Below are 26,154 nucleotides of genomic sequence, written 5' to 3' on the forward strand. Positions count from 1 at the left end.
ATACACAAAGCGTTTCGCAAATACTTTTTCCTTCCTATTCACCTCCAGGCTTGCACACAAGCTTTTTTTGAAGGTAGTGATGCCGACAGTGCAGCACTAAGACCGAAGTCAAGGACGTACATGCCAGCCGCCCTTCACGACTAGCTAAACATCAAGCCCTACTGACACCTCGGGCGTCCCAAATCCCCAAGAGACGACAGCAGGGTTTCCCCTTCAAAGCCCAGCCAGCGAGGCCGAGTCACAGGCACCGCACTACCCTCCACCCCCTCACGCCGGCCCCGCACGGAGCAGGACGAGAGGAGATGCAGCCGCTACTTTCCACTAAGGGCCCCCTTCAGACCCGGCCAGAGCCCCGGGAGCCCCGCCGCAGCGGCATGCAGCACCTTCCAGCCGCCTCGCCCCACTTACCTGTCTGCTCGCCACCGGGCGCCTTAGTCCTTACCCCGCCTCTTTAGCCCACGACGTGTAAACAACGCGCTCTCCAGTTGGATAGTGGGCTCCCTGAGCCGCTCTCCCATTGGTGGAAAGGAGAGTGCTTGAATCTTCCCGGCGTCCCCTCGCTCCTGTCAACTGAGAGCAGCAGAGATGGCGGCAGGTCCGGCGGCCGGCGGTGCGGTGTGGAGCCGCGGGGCCACTAGCTTCCAGCGGAAGGCCGCTGCCGGCAGCCGCCTGGCCGCTTTGCCGGGCACACGGCCTTCCGTTCGTCACGGGCAGCTGCTGCTTTCAAGCGGGCTCCCCTCCCTGGACTGTGTGCTAGGTTGGTGGGAAGCGGGACCTGGGAACCGGCTACTGCACCCCCACCCTTACCCCTCTCCTTCGCCAAGCTGTGCTTGTCATTTAACTTCCATGAGCCCGCAGATAATTCCGCAGGCTTTTCCTTCTCTCCACAGTTCCTGGGTATTTCGGGGGAGGATGGGAGAGGAAAGAGGAAGGGGCAAAGGAGAATCTGTTTCCCACCTTGACCCTACCCCCGTGTGAGGAGTAGGGAGGAAGTAGAGGCAGGTGCGCTCCGTTCGTGGCCTGCTTGCAGAGGAGAAGGTTGCCATTTAGAGTGCATTTAATTCGGGTTAAGCAGCCTTTCTAGAGTGGGAAGGTACTCTGCAAATATACTCAGCAACGCGTTTCTGTCATATTTCACATTGCCACAGTAAGAGATCTGAAGTTTTTGGGTTTGAAAAGCATGTTTCCTCAACTGACTCATAGTTGAGTGTGGTGTAGTTCTGGTTTGTCAGGATGGCAATTTTTAAGGATGTGTTTGGCCAAAAGACTGGATTCTCAGTGTGTGTTTTCCTTCTTGCTCAGCACTTCTACATCATTATAAATGCCCTGTTTAGAAAACACTTCTTCCTGTCTGTGAATCTTTTGCCCACTGTCAGTACCAAGGTGCTAGACAGTTTCCCAGATGAATCTATTGTGACCATTGCTTTGTTATAATCTGTGGAATGAACTAGCACTACTTACTGAACTTACTACTTACTGGTGCTGGAACGTGTCCAGAGAAGGGCCACAAGGATGATCAGAGGGCTGGAGCACCTCTCCTATGAGGACAGACTGAAGGAGTTGGGGCTGTTCAGTCTGCAGAAGAGAAGGCTCCGAGGTGACCTAATTGTGGCCTTCCAATATCTGAAAGGGGCCTGCAGGAAGGCTGGGGAAGGACTTCTCAGGCTCTCAGGTAGTGATAGGACTAGGGGGAATGGAATGAAGCTGGAGGTGGGGAGATTCAGACTGGATGTGAGGAGGAAGTTCTTCACCATGAGAGTGGTGAAACCCTGGAATGGGTTGTGCAGGGAGGTGGTTGGGGCGCCATCCCTGGAGGTGTTTAAGATCAGGCTGGACGAGGCTCTGGGCAGCCTGATCTAGTGTGGGGTGTCCCTGCCCATGACAGGGGGGTTTGAACTAGATGATCCTTGTGGTCCCTTCCAACCCTGAATGATACTATGATACTTGGAATGGGAACTGATACCTTTCACTGCTATAAGCAGCATGTTTTACGTGTATGCTAGGGCTGCCTGATCCTTTTGCTAACTGCTGATACAGTCGCAGTACATCTTCAATGTACGTAGATGAGACTATTTCTAGGTGCGGAAGGCTTGACTTCAGGTTTGTTCATTCATCCTTTGAGGAGCATGTGGAGTATAGGAATCTACCACTTTCCTTTCTAAGGCTATTTGGTATAAATAAGGATAAATATGAAAGTTATATCTGTTTTGCAAAGAAGTTTTTGCAGCCTGTATATCTTAAGGAGAATCACACTTCTGGAAGAAGAAACCTATTATGGAAGAGTATCTTCTGCTGTACAACTACTGGCTGATTTGTTACATTATTGTTGACAGCTAAGCCTTACTAGCTTTCCTTTCAAAGAGAAGTGGTAGATAAGTGCTTGGTTCCAAATGCTATGTTACCATTAAGGAACTTGTTACATCTCCAGGCTTTATATTCAAGTTTACTTTCCCAGTTTGTAGACCAAATGTGCCGAAGGAGTTCTCTGTAATGAGCTGTTATTATTGTGTAATGTAGCCATCATGTGGTTGGTATTGAATGTTTTGTTTCAAGCTGCTTGAAGAAAGGTCACAGATACGTTTTGAAAATAATGGGCACACTTCTCAACTTCCAAAGTTTGTTGCATTTCTGTCCATAAGATCTTAAGTCTCGGTGGTATAAATAGCAATGTGGAAAGTTGCAAATCTTGCTGAGTTGGTTATGTGTACTACTGCCTTAGATACAGACAGGAAAAAAAATAGCAAAATTAGAAAGAATTAGAAGCTCACAGCATATTTTTTTAGGAAGTGACAGTTTTAGCTCTTCCTTTTGATTCTATCAGCATTCCTTCTTTTTCCTGTTATCTGATTTTGCTTAATTTACTACTATTGTTGCTCATTGTAATATGAATATGTAACCATGGGAACTGCAATAGTTTTACATTCCATCTAACAGAGTATACTTGTTCGGTACATCTGATAATGCAAAGCCAATCCTTTGAGCTGAGATTGCCTTTAGCAACCAGAGTATGTGCACATATGTTACAACTCTGACCTGTAGAAGGAGACAGTGCAATTGATGGTCTGAAAATACAGCTTGTGAGAATTTTGACTGTGCTGACTTACTATGTGACAAAGTCTCTCTTGTGCAAGCAATTTAAAAGCAGAAGAGATGCTACTTTTGTACTGGCTACAAGTGAACTTTTTATAACTGAGATTTTAAGTCACTGAGTAATACATGTGGCTGATTTGATCACATTTTCTATGTCAAAGCTCAGATTTGGTAAAATCTTGCAATTTGAACTTTTTTGGTGTCATGTGCTGTATAGAACATCTGAGAGCTTTAAATAACTGCTGTTAGTAACCCATGTCTTCTGTCTCCCTGGGCAATTGAATGCAGTGAACATTGGAAGCATACTGTATATTAATCACCTGTGTGATTTCTGATTGTGGTCCTTTTTTCTCCTTTCCCCTACAGTATATCTTTTAGATTGGTTTGCCTCCCTGGGCAGCCTGTTCCAGTGTTCCACCATCCCCATAGTATCAGTCAGGGATGGAAGGGACCACAAGGATCATCTAGTTCTAATCCCCCTGCCATGGGCAGGGACACCTTACACTAGATCAGACTGGCCAGAACCTCATCCAGCCTGGTCTTAAACACCTCCAGGGACGGCGCCCCAACCACCTCCCTGGACAACCCATTCCAGGGCTTCACCACTCTCATGGTGAAGAACTTCCTCCTCACATCCAGTCTGAATCTCCCCACCTCCAGCTTCATTCCATTCCCCCTGGTCCTATCACTACCTGAGATCCTGAGAAGTCCCTCCTTAGCCTTCTTGTAGGCCCCCTTCAGATACTGGAAGGCCACAATTAGGTCACCTTGGAGCCTTCTTTTCTCCAGACTGGACAGCCCCAACTCCCAGTAAAGAACTTCTTCCTAATGTCCAATCTAAATCTGCCCTTACCTACTTTAAAACCATTGTCCCTTGTCCTGTTGCTGCAGGCTTTTGTAAATAGTCCCTGCACAGCTTTTTTTTTAGGCTCCTTTGAGGTACTGGAAGGCTGTTACAAGGTCTCCACAGAGCCTTCTCTTCTTCAGGATGAACAACCCCAAATCTCTCAACCTGTCCGCTTAGGAGAGGTGCTCCAGTTGCTGGAGACAGTAGTCCAGAGAGGTCTCACTACAGCAGCTAAAATAAAATATTAATTCTTCTTTCACCATCTTAATGAAAAATTCATTCTTGGGACAGCCATTTAACAACCACTGTTATGCAATTCTAGTTGCTGTCTCTTCAAAGAGGAAGTAAAGCAGTGAAGACATGAGTTAGAGGTTTACTTGTTCTCTGGTCCTGCACACTGTTGAGATCAATAGGATAAAAAGCTATGTATCAAAACGTATTGAGAGTGTTTTATTCTATTGTTCAGTATTCTGTGATTAGAACATAAGCATTGCATGTTTAAGCAAAAAAAAAACCCAGAAAAAACACAGCAGCCATGTATAAATCTTGTCAAAATGTATTTTTATTTTTTAACTAATATTTCAATCAACTGCATTCATGGAGTTACTATAAAATACTATACTATATATATACACTATACTATAGACTTACTATAAAATACTTCAGTACTAGAATTTTTTTTAAGGTATGAATTATGATGTTTATGATCTGGCACTCCAGATTTCAGTGGGTGAGGTCTTTCCCATGTTACTGCCACATCTGATTTCAGTAGTAAGCTTAAAAAACTGGAGTCAGACGTTTGCCTCATTGACTCGGATGCAAGTTCACTACCCCCTTAGTAGGTCACTCTACATGCATGGTTCTTGAAACAAAGTAGTACCACTTGGTAATGATTAATACAGCTTTAATTTGGGGAGTGTTTTCTCACTTGAGTCATCCAAGTAAAAATTCGCTGGCTCAGACTATACATCATTATTGTAGTACTCAAGCCTAGTTGCGTGGAGCTCTGCAGGATCTTTTTACCACAAAGATGATAGTACAGTATATTGTGAAAGTAATTGTAACGTGTAATATATAATTACAAGTAATGTATAATTATTTCATAATAGAGAATTGCAGGAACTATTGCAAAGGTAATTAAAATGTTGTTCACTTTTATATTTTTTAATTCCCCGTTATCACCTTTCTTTGACTGATAAACTAAGAAAACTTAATTGTTCTCTAACGTAGTATTAAAATGTAGTCTTACTTTATTCTTCATTTTGCTTTGTTTCCAGGTGGAGGAGTAGCTGTTGGAACCCTTCTTCTTATTGGTTAGTATAGAATATATAAATACTTAAAGCCATATTCTGATGTACTTTGCTTGGTTTATTCTATCAATCGAAGACACCTTGTCTTTTCATATTTGTTTTAAACTCAGCCCTTCAGAAAGTGTAACTCTCAGACCCCTTCACTTTGGCTAGCCTTCATAGTGGACTGTTGTCTATTTCAAGAATCACTGGAGTTGGAAAAAAAACTTACCTTTAGGTAAGTTTGAGCCTCCAAGAAGAATACTGTGAAATTCTGTTTGAAAGCAGGGTGTTTGGCAAATCTCAGGGTGTTTTAGGGAAATTTTCAAATTATTTGAGATGCTCTAATCAACTTGATTTCCAACTTACTATTCAGATTATTCGTCATCACAAAGTCTTTTGTTAAATTTGGCTTTTTGTGGAAGATGTGCAATGCAGGCTCTCAATCTTTTGATTGTCAGAAGCAACTGAGAGAAAGCTGATGAAGCTTTGGAGGCTGATGGAAGCATGCTTTCTGTCAAAATGTGCATAAGGCACACTGGGATGATTAAATAGGTTACAAGAGAATTCCCTTTGCAGGCTACATTGAAACTACCTGATACCATGGCTCCATTGCAGCTGAAATGTCCAGCTTTCCATTCTATTTGAAGTGTAGCAAAGGGGAAGAAAACTATTGTACACATACATACTGTCTTCATATCCCCAGGAAACATATTGGGCTGCAGGTGGAGATCTGCTCCACCATTAACTCCAGTGGGCTGCAGAGCAACAACCTACATGGTCATGGTCTTCTCCATGGGCTGCAAGGGAATCTGCTCTAGCACCTGGAGAACCTACTCCCCTTCCTTCTTCAATGACCTTGGTACCTACAGGGCTGTTTGTCTTACATATTCTCAGTCCTCTCTCCAGCTGCAATTGTTGTTATGCAGTCACTTTTTCCCCTTGTTGAATATGTTACCACAGAAGCGCTACCACCATTGCTGATGGACTTGGGTTTGGCCAGTGGCAGGTCTGTCTTGGACCTGGCTGTCATTGTCTTCATTGAATGTGAGGAGAGCTTCTAGCAGCTTCTCACAGAAGCCACGCCTATACCCCCCTGCTACCAGAACCTTGCTGTGCATATCCAACAGAAGAATATAAGTAGCAGCCTGTGTGTTGAATAATCTTTCTATGTGAAATAATGAACTTGTGGATAGAGGATAACCAAGACATGCCATTTATCATTGCTTTTAGTAATGCTTCTGATGCTATTTCAAATGGCATTCTCATAATCATATCCATACTCTAAAGTTCACTTCTAATATATATTCTTGGTGGTTATAATGCAAACTGTTGCATCCTTTCCATTAGATCCTTCTTGATGTTCTGAAGTAGGCTTTTTAGCTTTTTAGTTCAGTTCTTACTACCTTTTCCTGCTTTAGGCTACTGTTGAGTATATGGTTAGCTCTCCATTTGAACTGACCTTCATGGCACCAGAAGTGAGAACAAATGCATTGAGCTTTGTATTCTAATGAAAGAGATGACAAGACTCAGTGAAAATTAAAATTACAGGATTTTTTTACCTGAAAAAGGTTTTTTCCCCTTGTCTGAGTACACAGCTGGCAACGCTCAGTGATGGATTTTAATTTACTTTTCCCCTGTGTTGGTTATTTATTTCTGATCTGATATTAAACTTGGCTTCACAGAAACATGAAAGTGAATTTCTGGAGTAGATTTGAAAGCTACTTTTTTCCCCCCAAATAAGACTTATCATATATTGCTTTGAAACATATAATTAAATACAAAAAGTCTTGAAGTAAGAGCTATATTTATTCATGACTCATTAGTCTAAGAATTTTTAGACTATTTTTTTTAAAGTTGATGCAGGTAGAATTGTATCTGCATTGTTAGAATATCCTGTCAGTATACAAAAAGAAAATATCCTGTCATGAGATCAGTCTAGGCAAGCTTAATATTCTACAGGATTGAAGCTGTCAGTGATAAACCTCCTAGGAAGATCTTTCTGCATTGTACTCCAAGTGTTACAAAAAGGTTAAATTCTTCCCCCTTCCTTCAACATTCTCTAAGGCAAGAATAAATTGCATTACTTGTAGCTTAGTTCTCTTTGCAAATTAAACGCTCATCTTCATTATTTGACACATTATCTTGGTTAATTTAACCAAATAATAGTAGATTCAGGGTGTTAAAATATTTATTTTAACTATTGTCTTCTGAAGCTATAGTAACGGAACAGGTTACTTGATAAGACTGTAAAATATTGTTTGAAATGTAAGTGCACTATTTTTTTAAGCCCAATTCATAATAGAGAGTATCATGATTTTTCAGTTGAACTTCATTCTATAATATATTCTGTTGACAGTGCTTTATTTAGAAGAGAATTAGAGAGTAGTCTCTCTGGTAATCTCATGCAAGATCCTAGCTACTGGAGGAACTTGAAACCTCTGGAGTTTGTCTGTATAGCAAGAATGTCTTGGATCATAACTAATAATTCAATTTCAGAAGATCTTGCTGTACTGGGTTTAAGAAGTGACAAGACAAGCCTTCTCACTCTGCATGAGAGGAAACCTAAACAAACTGTTGTGATTTTGTTCAATAAAAATGTAAGGCCACTTGGGTGTTGATCCACCTTAAACTGTTCCAGAAGACCTTTTCTAGAACATTATTTTCTAGGAGTATCTCCGTTTCAAAACAAACAATAGTATAGCTGTTGATTAAGCACACTCCTTTCCCCCTTCCTCTTAAAAAGTACTTCAATCTTTTGTATGTCTATTTTGCCAGCCTCAGGAAGAGTTTCCAGGAGGATGTTAATTTTGGTTTTTAAATATAAGCCTTTATATAGCACATTCTGTATAGTGAGTTACAGCATGCTTGGATAGATCTGTCCCAGGTACCCTATAAGAACCTTTTCATGCATACTTTTAAGATGCTCTAGTTTTGACAAGGTCATTGATGGCTAAATGTTTTAAAGTTTATCAGTAGGAGGTTTTTTGTTGGTAGCTGAGGTCAGTCATTAAAAGTTAAAGTTGTCTGGTTAAAAGCAGGTCTATACTTGTGCATTCAAAGCCTTGAAGCTGTTTCAGCTACTTTAATTAGCTACTCTTATTTTTGCTAGACATGCAATTTAACCTCACTGGTAAGAGCTCTCTTCACTTGTCAATATAATTGAATTTATCATCTCTTTAAAGTTGAAAAAGATAATCTTCAGAGAGGTACAAAACAGTGATTTGCTAAATATAATTTTACAAAATACAAGTTACCAGAATTTACCTTCCTGAAGTGTGGCCAAATGCCAGATAATGTAACTCATATGTTTGACAACCCCATTTTGGCATGTGCTAATTAAATGCAAGTCACACAAAGTATACACCCTCAAGCTTAGTAAATGTGGACATTAGTGAAGTATCTTTTAAATGGAATTTTAGATTATTAAAATAATCGTATCTTATAACCTGGGGCAATTCAAAGAGATGTTTCATAGCTCCAGAAAGACACACCTTAGGTCACAGTACCATACTGTAGGACTATCTGGTGAAAAAAATGATCAATACTGATAGGCTGTGACAGCCTTTTGGCAGCTCTAGGGCAACCTGTCTAGACTTCATATAGAGGGGGGGGAAAAAAAAGCTCTGTACCTTATCCTGTTGCAGTCTTATTATTCCCTCTTATTGTTGTCATCATTTTAAGCAATTACACTATAAATGATCTCTGTAATTTTTCAAACACCTTTATGGCATTGAATATACTAATGTTTAAAAGTCAGCTGTTATAAATATGATCTATGTGTATTTGTTACCTTAATGTGGATTTTGTTGCTGACTTTTCTTGTTCAATTCATAGTGCTTATTCTCCATCCCTCTCTTGGAACATGAATAGTTAGGTGAAGAAGTAGGAGTGCTAGAGGTTATTTTTTTTCTTAAGGCCACATTTGCATATCAATTTCTATAATTTTTTGTTCCTTAATTTTTATATCAATTCTATATTTGCAGTGCCTCTCTCATATCTGCACTCCTTGTTTTCTGTGCCCCAGCTAAACTCCAGTGCATTAAAATTTTGTATCTAATTCTATGACCCGCCAAGTAGTGGCTGCAGACAGTTCATACGCAGAGGTGTTGGGAATGTCTCTTATGTGTTCAGTAGCCTCTACAGTGTAGGGCTGAAAAGAACCATAAATAGGAACTGATCTTTTATCCTCAGTTTTCAACATGGTTGTATGTTGGAATTCATTGCACTGATACTGACAATACCAGGGTTTTTTTCATCATGATTATTTTAGCCATGAAAGCATGCTGCTGTGGAAAGAGACCAAGGACTAATGATCACAACAAACGATTTTATTTGCGTCCTTATCTGTAAGATCAGAAGAGGTTTTGTCCTGGAGACAATATGCATAACTTCTAGGTAAATAATCTCTTTTCCTTGTATAGTTTTACGCTTCACTAGTTACTCACCTGCTACTTAGCTGTAGAACACTCTTTGTTCAGAAAGAATCAGTGAAAGCTGTGGACTGTTGTGTGACTTGCGGTGGCCGGACCCAGAAAAGAGTCTGCAGCTGCAAGAGTCTTATTTGTTTATGTGCCTTATTAGCAAGAAGTGAAGTTCACAATGAAGGCTGCCAACGGGACGGCTCTTTAGTATGGAGGCTCAGAATAAAGATTTCAGCCAGGCTTGCCTTAAGTATTTGGCTGGCTACAATGCACTTAAGTGTTAGTTCCTACACATACATAACAGAGGTTGGATCTGATCATGCTTTGGAAATATAAGATAACAATTGTGAATTTATCCTAGCCAGCAAAATAGTAAGCCCAAGCATTATCAGAAAACAAACATACTTTGAAGTATTTCATTCAGTTTTTCTATGAATGTAATCAGTGAGCTACTGAAGTACCTGTGCTAAATGGTTTGTTTGTTTATTTACAAGAAGAAAGCTGTACTCCTATGGTTTTGAATAGTAACGTAACTATTGAAGCTAGGGTACAATGGATGCTATCAGAAAAGCCCCATATGGGTGCACTTTAGATCTTTTGAATACCACAAAAGTTTAGTGACCTAGAAATGAATCAATAAAAAGCCATCCTCTATCTGACAAATTGAAGAACTGAGGGATTCTTACAGATGCATTGGCTTTAACAATTCAAGATACACTGTTTGTAAAGGCTTTCTGAGACACATTTAATCCTTAGAGTACTGTAGCAGAGTATGAGGTGTTTTATATTTAGATCACTCTCCAATAGTTCATTCCCTGTTTTCACTGTAAGTTTACCGTTATGAAAATCAGTGTAAGAAGACCAAAGGAAAGGCTAATGCTAAAACGATGTGTCCTTACACTGAATGTAAATTACTTTAATTTGCTAAATGAAAAATTCCTTATTGCTTTGCAAAATACATTTTTGTAGATGTATGGCAGTGTAAGAACCTCTCTAATCTTGTTATATTAGAAATATGTCTATAACTCTATCATCTTGGACAGGTCAATAAAAGGATTTATAACATCGTTCCCTGTTGCTTCACTTCTATAATTTAATATTTCAACATTTCAAATAAAATTGTAAGTAAAAATTCTTCTTAACTACTACAACCTTATTTCATCTTAGTTAAGTTAAATGATCAACATACGGTACAGTTCCTTCTGTTTATCCATGGTTTGTGGAGTTTCTGTGTTATGTTTGGCACAAAAATTGAGCATGGTGTTTACTTTCTGAGGAACAAGTAATATCAAAAATGGATGATCCAGAAAGACTTCCTGTGTCACACACACATACACAAACCATAAAATACTTACACTAAATGAAATACTGGTTTATACTCCATTAAATGTCAGTTAAGTCTTGTTCATATGTGATACAAGTCAGTGATGGTGATGGAGATGTAGATAAAAATTAAGAACTCAATATTTTTGGATTTACCTAGGATGATGTAAATGTTATAGCTGAGGATCCTTCCAGAGCACCCAATTTGTGTTCTTTTCCCTCTTTTGTTCAAAGGGTGGGAGGTCTAACAAATTGTCTCCTTCCACTGACATCTGCTGCAGTAATGTGATTATGTGGAAGGATGGTGTCTTCTTTCAGGTAGCTCAGAAAATGTTAAAAATTATGATGAATAACTAGATACCATGCGTTCACTTCCATTTTTAGATGGCTTTGGTTCTTAAATGGAGAATTTCATAGATGCAGACTAACACATGGAAGTCGACATACTGTGACTATTATGCTAGCAGTCATCTTGCTGTAAACAACCAAAACAAAAATGAGACCCAGCATCTAGGGGACCGGGGCTGTGTGTGTTCCTGGGCAGAGAACAGGACAGGAAGAATTGCTTTTCATGTGGGCTGTATTTTCCTTGTTGAAGAAGTTTAAGATCTAAACAGGCTTCAAAGACTAATTTTATAAAACAAGACTGTAATACTTCTTCAAAACTTTAAATAGTTCTGGTTTCTTACTTTAGCAGCTGTAGTTCCTCAGCATTATCTGAATTGAGTCCTGTCGCTATCTTCGTCCCATGCATGATCTACGTGCTCAGTGACGGCACAGTGTATGGAGCTGAGCTACTGTTCTTCAGTAACACTATTGATGGGTTTTAAAGCATGTGACAGTAAACTCTACAAAATATTGAACTGACAGTTCCAAACTTTCAAGGAAATTGCAGCTTGTAATTCTGTAATGCTTTTGGAAATCAGTCCTGTTGAAATTTTAATAAGGAACCCAGCAGTGTCAAGAGTAAGCTTTTTTCAGTGCTGTGGTTTTCACAATGCTAATCTTGTCATGTTTTTACTAGACTTATTTTTTAAAAGAAAAATGCTTTATTGGAAGTACATTAGAAGGCTAATGCAGCTTACTAAGCAGGTTATAACAGCATCAATGGTAAATTGCATTAATGCAGCCTGAGTTCTTAAAACCCTCACACTACAATAACCTGGATGTATCCATGGCTCGTACAAGTAGCAACAATGGTGTAATTATTGTATTCCCTTTGTCTTATTTGGATATTTAGTTTGATGTACTTCCTTCTCTTAGCAGCTGTGTTGTGAAGGATTTTTGTCTGTCTTGAAATGTTGCTTCAGGGTCACTTCTAGTTGATTTCTTAGGTTTAATGAGAAGCAAACTTTCAAAGTTATTTCTCCTTAACAACAGAGTAGGTAACTTTGATACTATAACTTGAGGGATTATTCTGAAGAAGAAAGAAGTGAAAGAAATTTTCCAAATGTTAAATATGTACCATAAGGGGGGGGGGGGGGGAAAGGCAGGAAATTAATTCTGTTTTGTTTAATATCCCATGTAGGATGGGGAATATCTCTGGGAGAAATATTTTATTTTTGTGCAGTGAATTTAAAAAGTTGTGGTTTGAATTTCTTTCTCTTGTTAGTCTAAGCACTGAAAGTATTAGGAATGTAGCAATCCAGTACTAGTTTTCTGTGATTTGTTTCTTATATTTCCACATTGCTATTAATGTTCATTCCCCTTTTGGGATATACATTCCTTTTCTTTCTTTCCTCCCACTCCACTTCATTGGTTCTTTTGACTCTTAAGCACCAAAACATACTATTCTGGTACATATCAAAGTGCCATTCTTTTGGTTTTCCTTCTTTAGTGTTTTTTACAAGTGAATGACAACTTCCTCATTTTCAGCCTTTGTTACTTTGTTTTGTTTTGTTGGTTTTGTTTGGGGTTTTTTTTAGTATTTTTATATGTGATTTATAATAGGGAGGAAATTGTTTCCAAGTCACACAAAGAATGGATTGAGTCTATTGGTTCTGTATGAAGAAAATCTATCTCTCCATGTTTTTCTACCACAACATCTCTGTGTACTATCTTCCAGCAGCCAGATTAACAGATGAAAAAGTGAAAAGTTAACATTGTTACATTTACTTTTATTCCAAACAAAATATTTGCCATGACTTTCAAAATAAATGTTAGAAATGTGTTGTTCCAGAAGGCATGATCTAAAATATTCCAAGACAATTAATCAAGTAGTTAATGTAAAGAACTCTTTTTGCTAGCGTTAACGTTACTGTTGAAAGTAAAGAAAAACGGAGATGGTTCAAGTTTCAGTTGTTACTTACTCATTCACTTCCCCCATAGTTGTGAGTTATAAGTTTTAATTATATGAAGCTCATTAAGACTCTCTGATTCTAGTAATTTTCACTTGCAGTGAAGAATCTGAAGGAAGTGCTATCCATTCTGAAGTCAGTGGAACTTTGTATTTTTCTTTCAGCTGGGTAGTATTCACACTGTCTGTTAACAAGTATTGTCTTACTTCTCAAACTGGAAGTTCTTGTGTCTTTTGAATGTGCTTGTGATTTTGCTCTGTTTAGCATTCAAAACTGGCATGGCAGATTGTCTGGGTTTTAATTTGTTTTCATTGTTTTGTAGTTCTCACAGTTTTAAAAGAAATGGAGATGTCTCTGTAAGAAATGATGGCTTTCTGTAGCTGTAGCCTGCCAAATACAATTAAATTGTGAAAAGCATCAATTAATAAATATTTTAAGCAAATAGATTTGAAAAAAATAGGAATACAATGATGTCAAGCATTATGTTTAAGGCTTTGGAATCATATTTTACCTGTTGTACATTATATACTCTAGAAGCTGGACCTAAAAGCTTTTACAGTGCTGTGAAAATACAGGCAGGAGATTTATCTGGCAAAAACCCAATTCCAACCATTTTTGTTTTCACAGAGGAAGATAAATACTGCCTTTACTCCAATCTGTTGTTCAAGTATTTTCTCGCAGAGGGAGTTGTCTGTGGCCATCACTTGTTTGTTGCTTCTGCTAAAGAGCATCCTGACAACATTTTGAAGGTAAAGAATATTGTAGCTTTTGACAAGTAAAGCTGTAATCTCTTGATGAATTCAAATACATTTTAGAGTGTGTATATTGCTTAGTTAAAAATGATTAATCTTGGTGGTTCATAAGAATGTGTTGGGAAGTACAGGAATATTAAACAAGGCAGATTCGGGAGTTAAGTTTAGAATTATAGAATGGTTTGGGGTGGAAGGGACCTCCAAAGGTCATCTAGTCCAACCCCCTTGCAGTCAGCAGGCATATTCTCCACTAGATCAGGTTACCCAGAGCCTTGTCAAGCCTGGCCTTGAAGTTGATCAACAGAAATTGTTATAGCTGTCCTTCCTGGACCAGTTTGAGTTCGTGGTCAGTTAGTTTGGTGTGACTTACTGAACTCTCTTGTCTGATTTGGAGTGAGTTTTCCTTCTTACTTTTCAGAGGTAGATCTGAGGCAGTAATTCTGCATTTGCCCTGGAACTCCATAGTGGAGTCACTAGAAGAGATTCTAAATTAATAGACAGTATTACTAGAGGAAATTGGAGAAAAACTTAATTTGACTTCCTCTATCTGTTTACATATTGAACAGTACTCTTGCCTATGCCTTTCTACTCTTACCCATACTATTGAGCACTTGCTTTTCTTAACAGGCAAGGCATGGTAGAGTTGATTCTCTGTATGGCTGTCTTGAAATATCTTCAGTGTAGTAACCTCACATGGAAAAACACAATCTAAAACTGGCATTGGCTACAGTTTGGTCTCCCAATCACAGAATTAGAGTTTTCCCTACGACTCCTTCACTTGACTTATAAGGCAGAGGACTTCCAGATGCTCTCCTGTCATACAAACAATCTCTTTGGGATGTGGATATCTCCACCAAGTTTGGATTTTAATATATTTGACTGTTGAATAATATGGCATTTTGGTTTATGAGATTAGTAATTGGTTTATTTTCAGTATGTGATTAGACTGTATTCTTTATTGGCAAGGCAGCACAGGTATGGTACATAGAAACCTAAATTATGCATTTTATGCTTGGGTTTTATTTTATGAAATTCAGATATGGAACCAATAAATTCTGTAGCTTGGTATTCTAATTAACTGGTGTTCTTCATGAAGGTAGTTCATTAACTGCATTATGTCCATAAGTGTCTGGTCAGTCTATTTAAACATTCATTTCTCTGCTGAGTTGCTATAATTGCCCTATTCCAGTTTTATGATGTGATTGGAAGTTTCTTGAACCTATAACCAAGACAAATATTGCTGGTAGTAGGAAGGGGAGAAGACATTCCTATAGACCATAATTATCTCGAAATTGTGTATAACTAAAAGACAAGCAGAGGATAAAAAGCCCTGATCAGCTGCCTAAGATATACTATATTACCACCCACCAATTTATCCATCATCCTTTGAAAACACATTCATGCCTTTTGTAGTCAAAGCTCTTTCAGGAAATTGGCATTAAGACATAATGCTAAAAAATTATACACCTCTGGTAAAACCTAAAGAACTATATACATGCTGGGGTTTAGAAAGGATTTTAAATATTTGAGAGCATTTCTGTTCAATCTATATTATTCAATGAAAGGCAACTTTTTTTTACTCTTAGGGCATGAATAGTAGGAATAGTATGTAATACTGGAACTAGTGTGCCATAATTCTGTGATAGTAAAATAAAACTGATTGAGTTGGTAAATGGAAAACCAATAATAAAATGCCTGAAGGAAACAGCATATCTTAACACTCAGTTTTCAGTACTTTCAGTACCATGCCTTATTAGGCTTCTAGACCACGAACTGTGAAAGGCTGTTACGTGCTCAAGCTTAAAAACAAAGATAAGCTAATAAAATGGGTAGGTTTTTTCCTTGTATAAATTTCCTTCAAGGCACTGTGTTTATCCTCTCTTAGAGGATGAAGAGCACATCCTTTAAGAAAAAAAAAAAAAACATGCTTTCACATAATCTTTGAGCCTCCTGCTTGTGATAGAATAGAGTAGAATTACCCAGGTTGGGAAAGACTTTTGAGATCATGGAGTCCAACCTATCATCCAACACTATCTAATCAACTGAACCATGGCACCAAGCACCCCAGCCAGTCTCTTCCTAAACACCTCCAGTGATGGTGACTTCTCCACCTCCCCAGGCAGCACATTCCAATGGCAAATCACTCTTTCTATGAAGAATTTCTTCCTAACATCCAGCTTAAACCTCCCCTGGCACAGCTTGAGACTGTGTCCTCTTGTTCTGGTGCTGGCTGCCTGGGAGAAAAGACCAATCCCCACCTGGCTACAACCTCCCTTCAGGTAGTTGTAGACAGCAATAAGGTCTCCTCTGAGCCTCCTCTTCTCCAGGCTAAGCAGCCCCAGCTCCCTCAGCCTCTCCTCATAGGGCTTGTGTTCCAAACCCCTCACCAGCTTTGTTGCCCTTCTCTGGACAAGTTCCAGCAAGTCAACATCTTTCCTAAACTGAGGGGCCCAGAACTGGACACAGTACTCAAGCTGTGGCCTAAGCAGTGCTGACTACAGGGGCAGAATGACCTCCCTGATAGGGATGCTTTTCCTACCCTTACAATAAAGGGTAGGCATCATAGAAGGAAATGCATTCCCCAAAATTCTACCCCCAGTCAAGTCCTTCCAGGCTTTCTGTACTAAGGCATGAAGCAGTATTTCACAGTATCACAGTATCCCCAAGGTTGGAAGAGACCTCAAAGATCATCAAGTCCAATCTGTCACCACAGACCTCATGACTAGACCATGGCACCAAGTGCCACGTCCAATCCCCTCTTGAACACTTCCAGGGACAGTGACTCCACCACCTCCCTGAGCAGCCCGTTCCAATGATGGATGCCTCGCACATCTACTCACAGTGTACTTCCAAGCCTGAAAATGAGCAATGTGCGAACGGTTTGCTCTCTGGAGCAAACAGTAGATTCTCTTGAGTAGTAAAGCCCTTAGTGTGCCCATGTATCAGCTCTACAACTTCTCTGTGTTTGTGGAATGTATCCTGACATTAAGCCAGGAGAAACCACACTAGTGATGTAGAGAAAGGGAAAAATGCAGCAGCACTTGGTGGGAAAGCTGGGAGGCACAGGTAAATATAATGCTTTACTTAAAAAGCAATAGGGACAAAATCAAGAAAAACTTCAGGAACCAGTTTTTATAGAATTCCTACCAAGCTAAGAAGATCTCTAAGACAAAAGAGCATATTTTGAATGTGGCATTTTGCTTAAGTGCATCCTTTGGGAAAGACAAAAAAATGCCACCTCTAGCAAGCTGGTTTTACTGAGTGGACCTAAAGAGCAGAAAGCGCACACTTAGTCTTTCCCACTGAAAAGATGAATGCAGAATCAATCTACCAAAATGTACTTTTGTTACTTTGAGGGTTATTTGTAAGAAACAACAATAGCCAACCTCCTGAGCCCCAGTGCTATATTGCTGTGTATGCAAACAACCTCTTGAAAGCACAGCTGTCTGTGTGGACTTCTTTAGTCCAGCAAAGCAGATTCAGCCATGATGCTTACAATTTCCCCTCACAGATATGACTCTAAAACATGGTTTTGTCAAAAGGAAGAATGCAAACCTGGGAGAGATGATCAGGCTGGTGACCAGGGCATTCCAAGCTTCCATTTTCACAGAGCCCTATGCTAACTGCTTGTGTCTTGGCCATCTGGTGCTGTGAAAGAAGCTGTGTATGAATGCAAGAGGTGTTTTTTTTTCCTTTTATCTGACATTTTTCGATGATACCTAAAGAAATTAAAAGCATAACAACTTCAAAGGTAAAAATATATGTGGAAGTAGGGCTACATCCCTATTGTCCTTTTATTCCTTGTTGTAATGATTCAGCTGCTATGTGCTATTAAATGTTACGATCACAGCAATCCAATTACAGTTACAGCACCAGTGAACCTTCCTACCACCCATTATCTCTCTTTCCAAAGTAAAGATACCCTCGTGACACAAAGACTAGGGTTGAACCTAACCCTGGCAGCTGGCTCAGAGTTTGAAAGTTCCTTTAAAAAAAAAAAAAGAAAAGTCTGATTTCTTTGTTGTATAGCTTTTGCTTGTCTGTTTACTTTTCTTGCTTGCATGTTGGGTAGATTGAATATCTGTTTTACATTTCTCTGTATTAAAATGCCAATATTTTAATTGTATTGTAATATATCCTACACTGCAAAACTCGGTTAGAAACTGGACAGAGAAGTTGCATTGGTGTGAAAGAGGATGCTGGAAAAAAAAATAATTGCTTCTCTTTAAAAAGAATGAAATGCTTTTAAGCAGTACCCATGCTGGGAACTCTCTAAAGTGTAAAGCTTAGTCTTTGTCAAAAGTTCAGACTAATCTAATAAAAAGGTTTTCTAGAACCAGAGGAAATAAACATTTGGCTCAAATTTTAGGTTTCCTATCTATAAATCCTTGGCTGTTTATTAGGATGCTTTGTGATCTTAGTTACAAAATTGTCTGTTTTTAAACACACATCTTACTTAGCCTGCTAAATGTATCATGAATATAATAGCTTAAAAAAAACCCAAATGTTTAGGCTTCAGTGTTCACAAATAACTATGTTAGAAATATAGTTGGTAACTTTGTAGAATGTATTTTCTCAGTTAATGAACTATTGCTTACAGTGCTCATCCTTAAAGCCCTTCATGAGTAATGCTGTTATTAAATCTGTTTCAACTTATGCACAATACACTGCAGCAGCATTTCCAGAATTTTGGACAAATTCACTTTCATTTACATTTAGTTTCTTCACATTACTTTTTTAAGTACTTTTTTTTAATCTTTTACATACTTAAGCATTCATGGACTGATCCAGAAGAAGATGAAATTTAAAGAATGTAAACTAATCTCTGGTGTGCATTTCTGGGTTTCAGTGCTCTGAAATGGTGCCACAGTGCAAGAAAATTGTAGCAAAGAGTTCTATAACTTGACTGTTGGATTTAGTTCTGACTGTGTAAAGCAGAGAATGTATTTTCATGGATTAAAAAAAAAATACCACTTAGAGTACTTTCAATTAACTCCCCCCCCCAATAAACCAGAGAAATATTGCTTCCCTTTTCTTACAATTCCTACCACTTGACATCCATTTGATCCTTTGAAATGTCAAATTAAGATTTTCATAGAATGGCTTTACCTGGAGATGGAAATAAATAAATTGTTGTAGAAATTCTGTATCCAGTCATTGGTGTTCTTTAACAATAGACCTTGTCTCCACAAGTGTTTACAATCAAAATAGAATCCTCCCCCCTTTTGGGAATAGGGCCCTTTAAACTGACATTTATATAATGCATTATTGAAAATAAAATATTTACACTTCCTGACTTACCATCTAGTGTCCTTTAAATACTAAAAATTAACATAAATGAAAAAGAGACATAAAATCATAGAATCATAGAATTGTGTGGGTTGGAAGAGACCTCTAAGAGCGTCAAGTCATGTGAGTTTAAAGTATTTAAATATCATTGCACTTAGAGATCAACAGTGAATTGCCCTTTTAATATTTCTTGATTTCACATTTCTTCAATCATAGCTGATGATATTGCAAAATAGTTGCATGAAACCATGTGAACAGCATACATAGATACATCAATAGATAATGTAAATTCTTAAGTACTATTAATTATACAGTTATTGAAACCCATAAGGATCAAAGGATTTTCTATAAGAGGGATTTCACATACAGCTTGGATTATGTTGCTAAATAATAGCACAGTAGTACTTCTTTAGCATTGTAAAATAGCTTAGAGAGGAGTATGATGCCTATAGTTGGTGTAATGCATTGGTAATTAAGAGGGTGTGAGGTTAAGCTTCATTAACTGCTGTGGGATTGTATCTCGGATTTTATTATCCCCTAGAGAACATAAGAAGTGAGAGAGGTCAAACTGTTAGAATCTGATTTTGCTTCGTGCATCTGCCAAAACAAGGCAGGCAAAGTAATGTGGCAGCAAACACAGAAAGACCTGGATTGCTAGCAGATAGGGTTGTACACCCTTTTATTACTAAGATGAAAGGTATAATAATTAAATTATTTTGTGTTTGCAATAAAGCCTTTGGAAGATTGGTTTGTTGAAAACAAAGTTACTTTAATTGTATTGTCATTATTTATTAGCACTTTAGAAAACTACTTTTCCCCCAAACTCGTATTTTAAAACATAGCAGCAAGCTTCTTTCATTTTCCTTCCTGCTACATCTCACTCTAGACACAGCTGAATGCCCCAACCAAACCACAGTTAGTAACTTTAGCACTTGTCTGCCTTTCTGTGTATTCATGCTGAATAGCACAGAGTTGTATTTTAGTTGACCCCAAGAAATGTTGTATGTTTTCATCCTTTTTTATTCCTATTATCTTATTTCAACTACTGCATTGCCACATGGTTTGGGTTTGATTTTTTTTCTATACCTCATGAGAGATTTGTCTTTTTTTAGCCTGGGAGAATGTAACAGCTCTCAGGAGCTGACACACTGATGCCACAAAATTGTCAGTCCCAAAGCTTTTCAAATGTGGGAGCTGAGATATCTTAAAGCAGAAATAGGTTAAATAGACATATTGTGGGCTGATAAATCAAGTCCCCTTTTCTTAGCCTTTTGTTTATGTAACACTTTTGTTTCCAAATTCTGGGTGAAATTTTGGAAGTAATTTTTAAACATTTTAATAATCTCCTTCTGAAATTCTGATTTTGATTCTATGACTGTACATTTATTTAATCCACAACAGGTTTACAATCCCAAATCCTTTTCTAAGTTCTGATAAATGCAGCAGAATTGAAGTACTTTTTATATATGATAGAGAAGTAGTTCTCAAACAGAAATAGTGATTTCATAAGACTGATGGAAACTAATCTCTTTGTTTCTCAATTTGTAATGAATCTGAGAGAAAGCAAGTTGTGCTAAAAGCCTGCTCTTGAGTCTTTCTCACACAGATATTTTGAGGAAAAGCCCAGGCTTAGTCATCACTTGATGTTGCTCATAGAAGCCATGCCCTCCACTGCTCTCCATGCATGTTCTGCTATATAGTTTTCAGTTAGTTTTTGTATAGCTGTGCCAGAAGCCCCTGTTCTGTGGATAGTTTGGCTTCACCCTTTCCACAAGTGTGTGTTTGTTTGTTTTCTTTCTGTTTTTTAAGACCCATCTGAAAACTGATGAATGTTTTGTAGTTCTTGGAAAGTAATGCAACCTTTCATGACACTGAAGAGTTGTGAAGTTTATGTGTCCAACCAGCCAGCCTTTATTTTGAGAGTATACCTGTGTTATGACAACTGGAGACTTCTCACTTAGGTGCTCTCTATCACTCATGCATGGTCAGATTTGGAAAGAGCTGTTTTGTTGAAACAAGGAATAGCATTTACTTTGCAGTGTCAGAAAGGGGAAAGCTCTTGAATCCAGGTCTAGTTACCATGAAGATAAAAAGATAATATGAAGACAAAAAGAAATGTTTGGATCAATGTTTTGGATCAGGTTTCTTTTCAGTATTCCCAGTATTGCATTATAATGCAGGTTTATGTAACTGTGTTCTGGGTCTCTGATTCTCCCCAATTCCAACCCTACTAACAAACTTTAAGCTCTCTCCCTTTCCAAATGTGCTCATACCAAGATGTAGTTTTAAAAATATGGGATGGAATCCATGAATCAGTACATCCTAAAGGAAGAGCAGCATTAGCAGTGACCTATGTATTCCATTCCATCTATTAGCAGGCTAGTGACAGCATGCATGTTGGCTTCTAGTTAATGCAGACACTTTCAAATTAAGCAACAGCATGTCCTGCTGCTCTTTCATACACTTCAGTGTAAATGGGAGGGAAATGAGGACAAACAGAAGCTGGAACAATAGTGATAAAGTTAGGAGGCTAATCTGGAGGCAAACAACCTTCATTACTTCATTAATCTTTATCTAAAATGTGTTCAGGTTGCAGATATATTCAGATCATTAATAGAGTCAGAATTCTGGTTTGTGTTTAAGGACATCTTGGAATGTATTTAACCACACTAAAATACCAAGTGGAGCTCAAGCAATTGGTCCTAAGAATTCCAGTCAGCTCCAAAGGCAGACTACCTTTTCCAGATTGCAGTTGAATTATGTATGAAGCCTGCTAAAAGGCCATGAAATTCACAACCACCACCTGCAAGAATGTCATTCAGGACCTGTTTGCTTTGGAGCAAAATGTCTGTTGGGATGGAAAATTATATGGTCATGAGACCTAATAGTGCCAGAAGTCTCGGTGCATCAAGTGACCATATTTCTTGTAAGAGCATGGTATATCTAAGAAACATAATCTTCAGCTAAGCATGGTAGTGATTAGGTAAATTCACTTTGGAAAAGCAGCTGAGAGGTATGAGAGAGTTCTTCAGGTACTTCTGGTTCTTTCTCTGGGGCAGCAAGGGACAAGATAGCATAAACCAGGAGCTGATGCATATGCTTGACTACTGTGGTACATACTAAGTCATGGGTTTCCTAATGTTGCTTTGTGTGAACTTTATCATGTTTAAACAATCATTTTATAATACTAGTAGGTTTTATTATGTCAGAATAAAATCTCTTTATTGTGTCAGAAGCCAAAAGTAAACTATTATCAAAAAAGGCTGTTTTTGGATGGATATTTAGATAGGTTTTAAACTCTGACTGCCAAAAAAAAAACTCTTATCAGCTTCAGGTGAAACCATTTTTCCTTGACCTCTTAATCTGTTTCATTCCTAGCAGCAGTTAAGGCATACCACAGTGCCTAATTGTCTTGCACTGATAGTGTGTCTGTCTCTGATTTTTGTGGACTGAGCTTCTCAGGTGTCAACAGCTAAGATTTGTGATATCTCCTTTTTCTGTAGTGCCAAGTAAGAAAGTTTTGTTCCTGCTAGGCACGTAACTTTTTCAGTGTTAAGTGAAGGTATTGAAGTAGATTTTACTTTATCAGTAATACTTGAAGACCCTCTCACACCTTAACCTCTGTTCTATTTTAGAGTAGAATACAGTCTCTGTGTAAAACATACAGTATGTGTGATTAAATGAAATTTCATGTATATAGGTAAGTGCCCCAACTCAAATTTGTCTTTGCTAAAGTACAAACGAACCAGTACTACAACAGGCATTTGCTGTGAATCTAGAGGAGAAAAATATTAATTAAAGAAAACACTGGTGCTCTTTTTCTCCTTACTTACTGTGAATAGTAAAGTAAGGCATTTCCTGGATTTCAGCTTTGTGGGTGATGTGATAGCTGGCCAGTGACAGCTTGTTATATCAGTGGTAGGATCTGAAACAGGCAAGCTCAGGGAGTTTGATGAACTGTTTAGGCAGGATTTCAGAATCTCTTCCATACTGTGGCTGGCCCTTGTTTTTCAGAAAAACAGAGGTTAGCTACCACTAGCAGCTACCACTATAAAAAGTTGCAGATAATACTGGGGAGCCAACTGATCTTGGTGAATTAAAGGAAGAGATACGTAGATAGCTTATGGAATTGTTCCTTTGCAGAACTCACTTTTTCAATGAAGGCTGATTTAATTTGTTGCATTTTTTTTAGTATAATTGAGCACTATTTTGAGGTGATTCCATATGAACAGCTCTTCACTGACAAAGCCAGACCATTTTACCTTATCCACCTTAAATCTATCCGTGAATGAATTAGGACATTAAATCTGCATAATAGTTCAACTCTTTAGCAATTTGTTTCCAAAATAACACCTAACTGGAAAATAAGATTAATGATTAATTGACTCTTTATTGTGGATATCTGAATAAGAAAATAAAGTTCAAAATGACATCTTTCTTCTTTTTAGAGAGATCCTTTATAGAAGTGCTCTTAGAAGTAAACACAAACAATTTGTATCTGCATATATGTGAAATACATCAGTGTGCTTGTCAGCCTGTGTTTGTATTTTTTCCTTTCCCAGAACATTTCAGTGCAGTGTTCTGTTTTCGTTTCCTTCTGTGTGTCTGCTTTCTTTCTGGGTACATACAAGAAAACATTGACAAAAGTCAATTTCGTCATTTACTGAAACACCTGTTACAAATGTGTGACTTTTATTAAACCTGTAAATGCTTTCTGCAGCTTTCCTACCTATAAAGCTTAATTTTTACAACCATGATAATATGAGTTTATCACACACAAGTGTGCATTTAAACAAGCCGTAAGACAGCTGAAAAATTAACTCTGTACATAACCACTCCCATGAAGAGCCTTTACTGATCTCTTTCAGTTCATTTGCAAACAGAAAGTAAATCATTTCATTTGCTCAAAGGTGTGGCTTGCATCTTCTGCTTAGATACAGTTGTTCTATTTCTGCAACTTTGTTGAAGTAACTGCTTTAAAGTTTTCAGAGCTTCTATCACCTTTTCTGTTAGAGGGTATGCTGATGAATCACTCAAAGACCAAAACAAGCATGCTGGAAATAGAAACATTTGTTATCAGCTTTCTCAGTAATTGCAAATATTATGTTAATTTTCCATAAAGAAACAAAATTAACACCCTGTTGGTAAGAGCTGGTATTGAACTATCTGTAGGCTTTATCTCCTGTATTCTTTAATACTGTTTTACCATGATGCAAATGCCAAAGTGGATTTCTTTAAACTTTTTTTGTCTTTTTTTTTGTCTGTGTGTCTGCTTGTACCACATCCATTTACATAAAGCTGTGAGTGTCTTAGATGTTTGTACGTAGGCAGTGCTGACCCTAGTGTTTTGTGCATAGCCCATACTTGGATTGAAGTTATCCTCAAGTTTTTGGATTTGAGGGGTTTATGTCTTCACACCTAAAACTTTGTAGAAGAGATACTGGCTAGCTCTATGTATTTTTAACTCTTGAGACCACATCTCAGTTCTCTCAAGAGTCTTTGCTTAATGGAAACTTAGTTTTTCAAACAAATCTTGGTCTATTTGAAGCAGATAAAATGTTTTTGTGTCCTTCAGCTTACACAGAATAAAGTTGGGTCAGAAAACTTGGTTGCACTTCATTCCTCTAATAGGTGTAAAAGCCCAGTGTATAAATTCTGAATGATGTGCTTGATATCCATGCAGTCCTGTTTACTTCTTTAGCCATGCAACAAAAGAAAGGAGAAAGTTTGTAATAAAACATTTTTCCTAATCTGGATCCAGGTCAAAGGTGCAGTTCTGTCCTCACACATAGAATAATTAAATCCAATGCAATATGTACTGCCTTGTGGATTTCTTAGCCAGAAATTTTTGCATTAGAAAGTCATATAAATTCCAGGATTAAATATCTGCCCCTTCCTTTTACTCCCTTTTCTATGTTCCATCATTACTAGAGCTCTTGCCTAATGGTTAGCAGAAGAGAAAATTAAAACACTCCTGTTGCTCGTGTTATTTTCAGGCTGTGTCTATAGGCTGTTGTTGAATGCTTTTGAAAGAGTTGCAGATGCTAACAGAGAAAAGTGATCTTCTTATAAAATAGGCTTATGCAGGGAGCTTACCTATTCTCAGAAATAGAATAGTTTAGGAGGTCAAACTTTAAAGCAAAATGAAAAGGAGTATGGATGCTGCTCAAGATGTGTAGAGTATACAATGTGATATTTCCATTCTACATCTGCTTACATTTGTATAATTATTTTTTTCCATAATAATTACTTGGGGTTTTTCACACTTAGTATTAAGAGTGGCCAGTCTTTCAGTACAGTTATATTAGTCAAGTTTTGTTTTGCATCTGTCCATTTTATTAAGATAACTGTATTAGCTCCATTTGGCGGGGAGGGATGAAAAGTGGAATTGCTGTTTCTACTGTAGATGGCTGACATCGTTTCACTCTCTTCCTATAGGAACTTCCAGCCCCTTTGCTTGATGATACCCACAGAAGTGAAATGGGAGAAGAAACAACAGCTGTTAAATCTGAAGATTTTCAGGATTCTATGAAAATAGCCTGGCGGTACCAAAATTTACCAAAAATGGAGGTAATCAGGACTTCACACTTTTAACCTCTTGCAGTGAAAGTGAATATGTAGAGCAAATGAGGTTCAGTAGAAACTAGACAACAGACCTTCTAATGGACAGTGTTACGAGATTGCCTCCTGAGGGTAAATTATCATACATCATTGTATTTTTTGATTGCTGGAGATAGGAAATCTGAGAGTTTGCAGAAACTATAACACTTAATACAGACAATAATAATTTAAAGCCAAAAAAGCATTAAAGTTCTGTGGGATTTCTCCATTAGTCTTATTGAG

General features: G+C 38.1%; 2 protein-coding genes across 3 annotated transcripts in view; one reads left to right on the forward strand and one right to left on the reverse strand.

Annotated features, from left to right (window-relative positions):
* The window catches only part of IMMP1L (inner mitochondrial membrane peptidase subunit 1), a 30,545-nt gene extending 30,087 nt beyond the window's left edge, over nucleotides 1-458 (reverse strand). Inside the window, exon 1 of the mRNA XM_068147845.1 lies at nucleotides 409-458. The gene's annotated coding sequence lies outside the window, so the exon portion shown is untranslated. The remainder of the gene's footprint in view (nucleotides 1-408) is intronic.
* Nucleotides 459-585: 127 nt separating this feature from the next.
* The window catches only part of ELP4 (elongator acetyltransferase complex subunit 4), a 124,138-nt gene continuing 98,569 nt past the window's right edge, over nucleotides 586-26,154 (forward strand). For both annotated transcript variants that reach the window (XM_068148586.1, XM_068148587.1), the window contains exons 1-4: nucleotides 586-757; nucleotides 5,215-5,250; nucleotides 13,898-14,019; nucleotides 25,750-25,881. In XM_068148586.1, coding sequence (XP_068004687.1) covers nucleotides 586-757; nucleotides 5,215-5,250; nucleotides 13,898-14,019; nucleotides 25,750-25,881 — 462 coding nt within the window. The remainder of the gene's footprint in view (nucleotides 758-5,214; nucleotides 5,251-13,897; nucleotides 14,020-25,749; nucleotides 25,882-26,154) is intronic.

This window comes from Melanerpes formicivorus, unplaced genomic scaffold (genome assembly GCF_026170545.1).
Source record: "Melanerpes formicivorus ecotype bairdi unplaced genomic scaffold, bMelFor1.0.p_v2 SCAF_16, whole genome shotgun sequence".
NCBI classification, from domain to species: domain Eukaryota; kingdom Metazoa; phylum Chordata; class Aves; order Piciformes; family Picidae; genus Melanerpes; species Melanerpes formicivorus.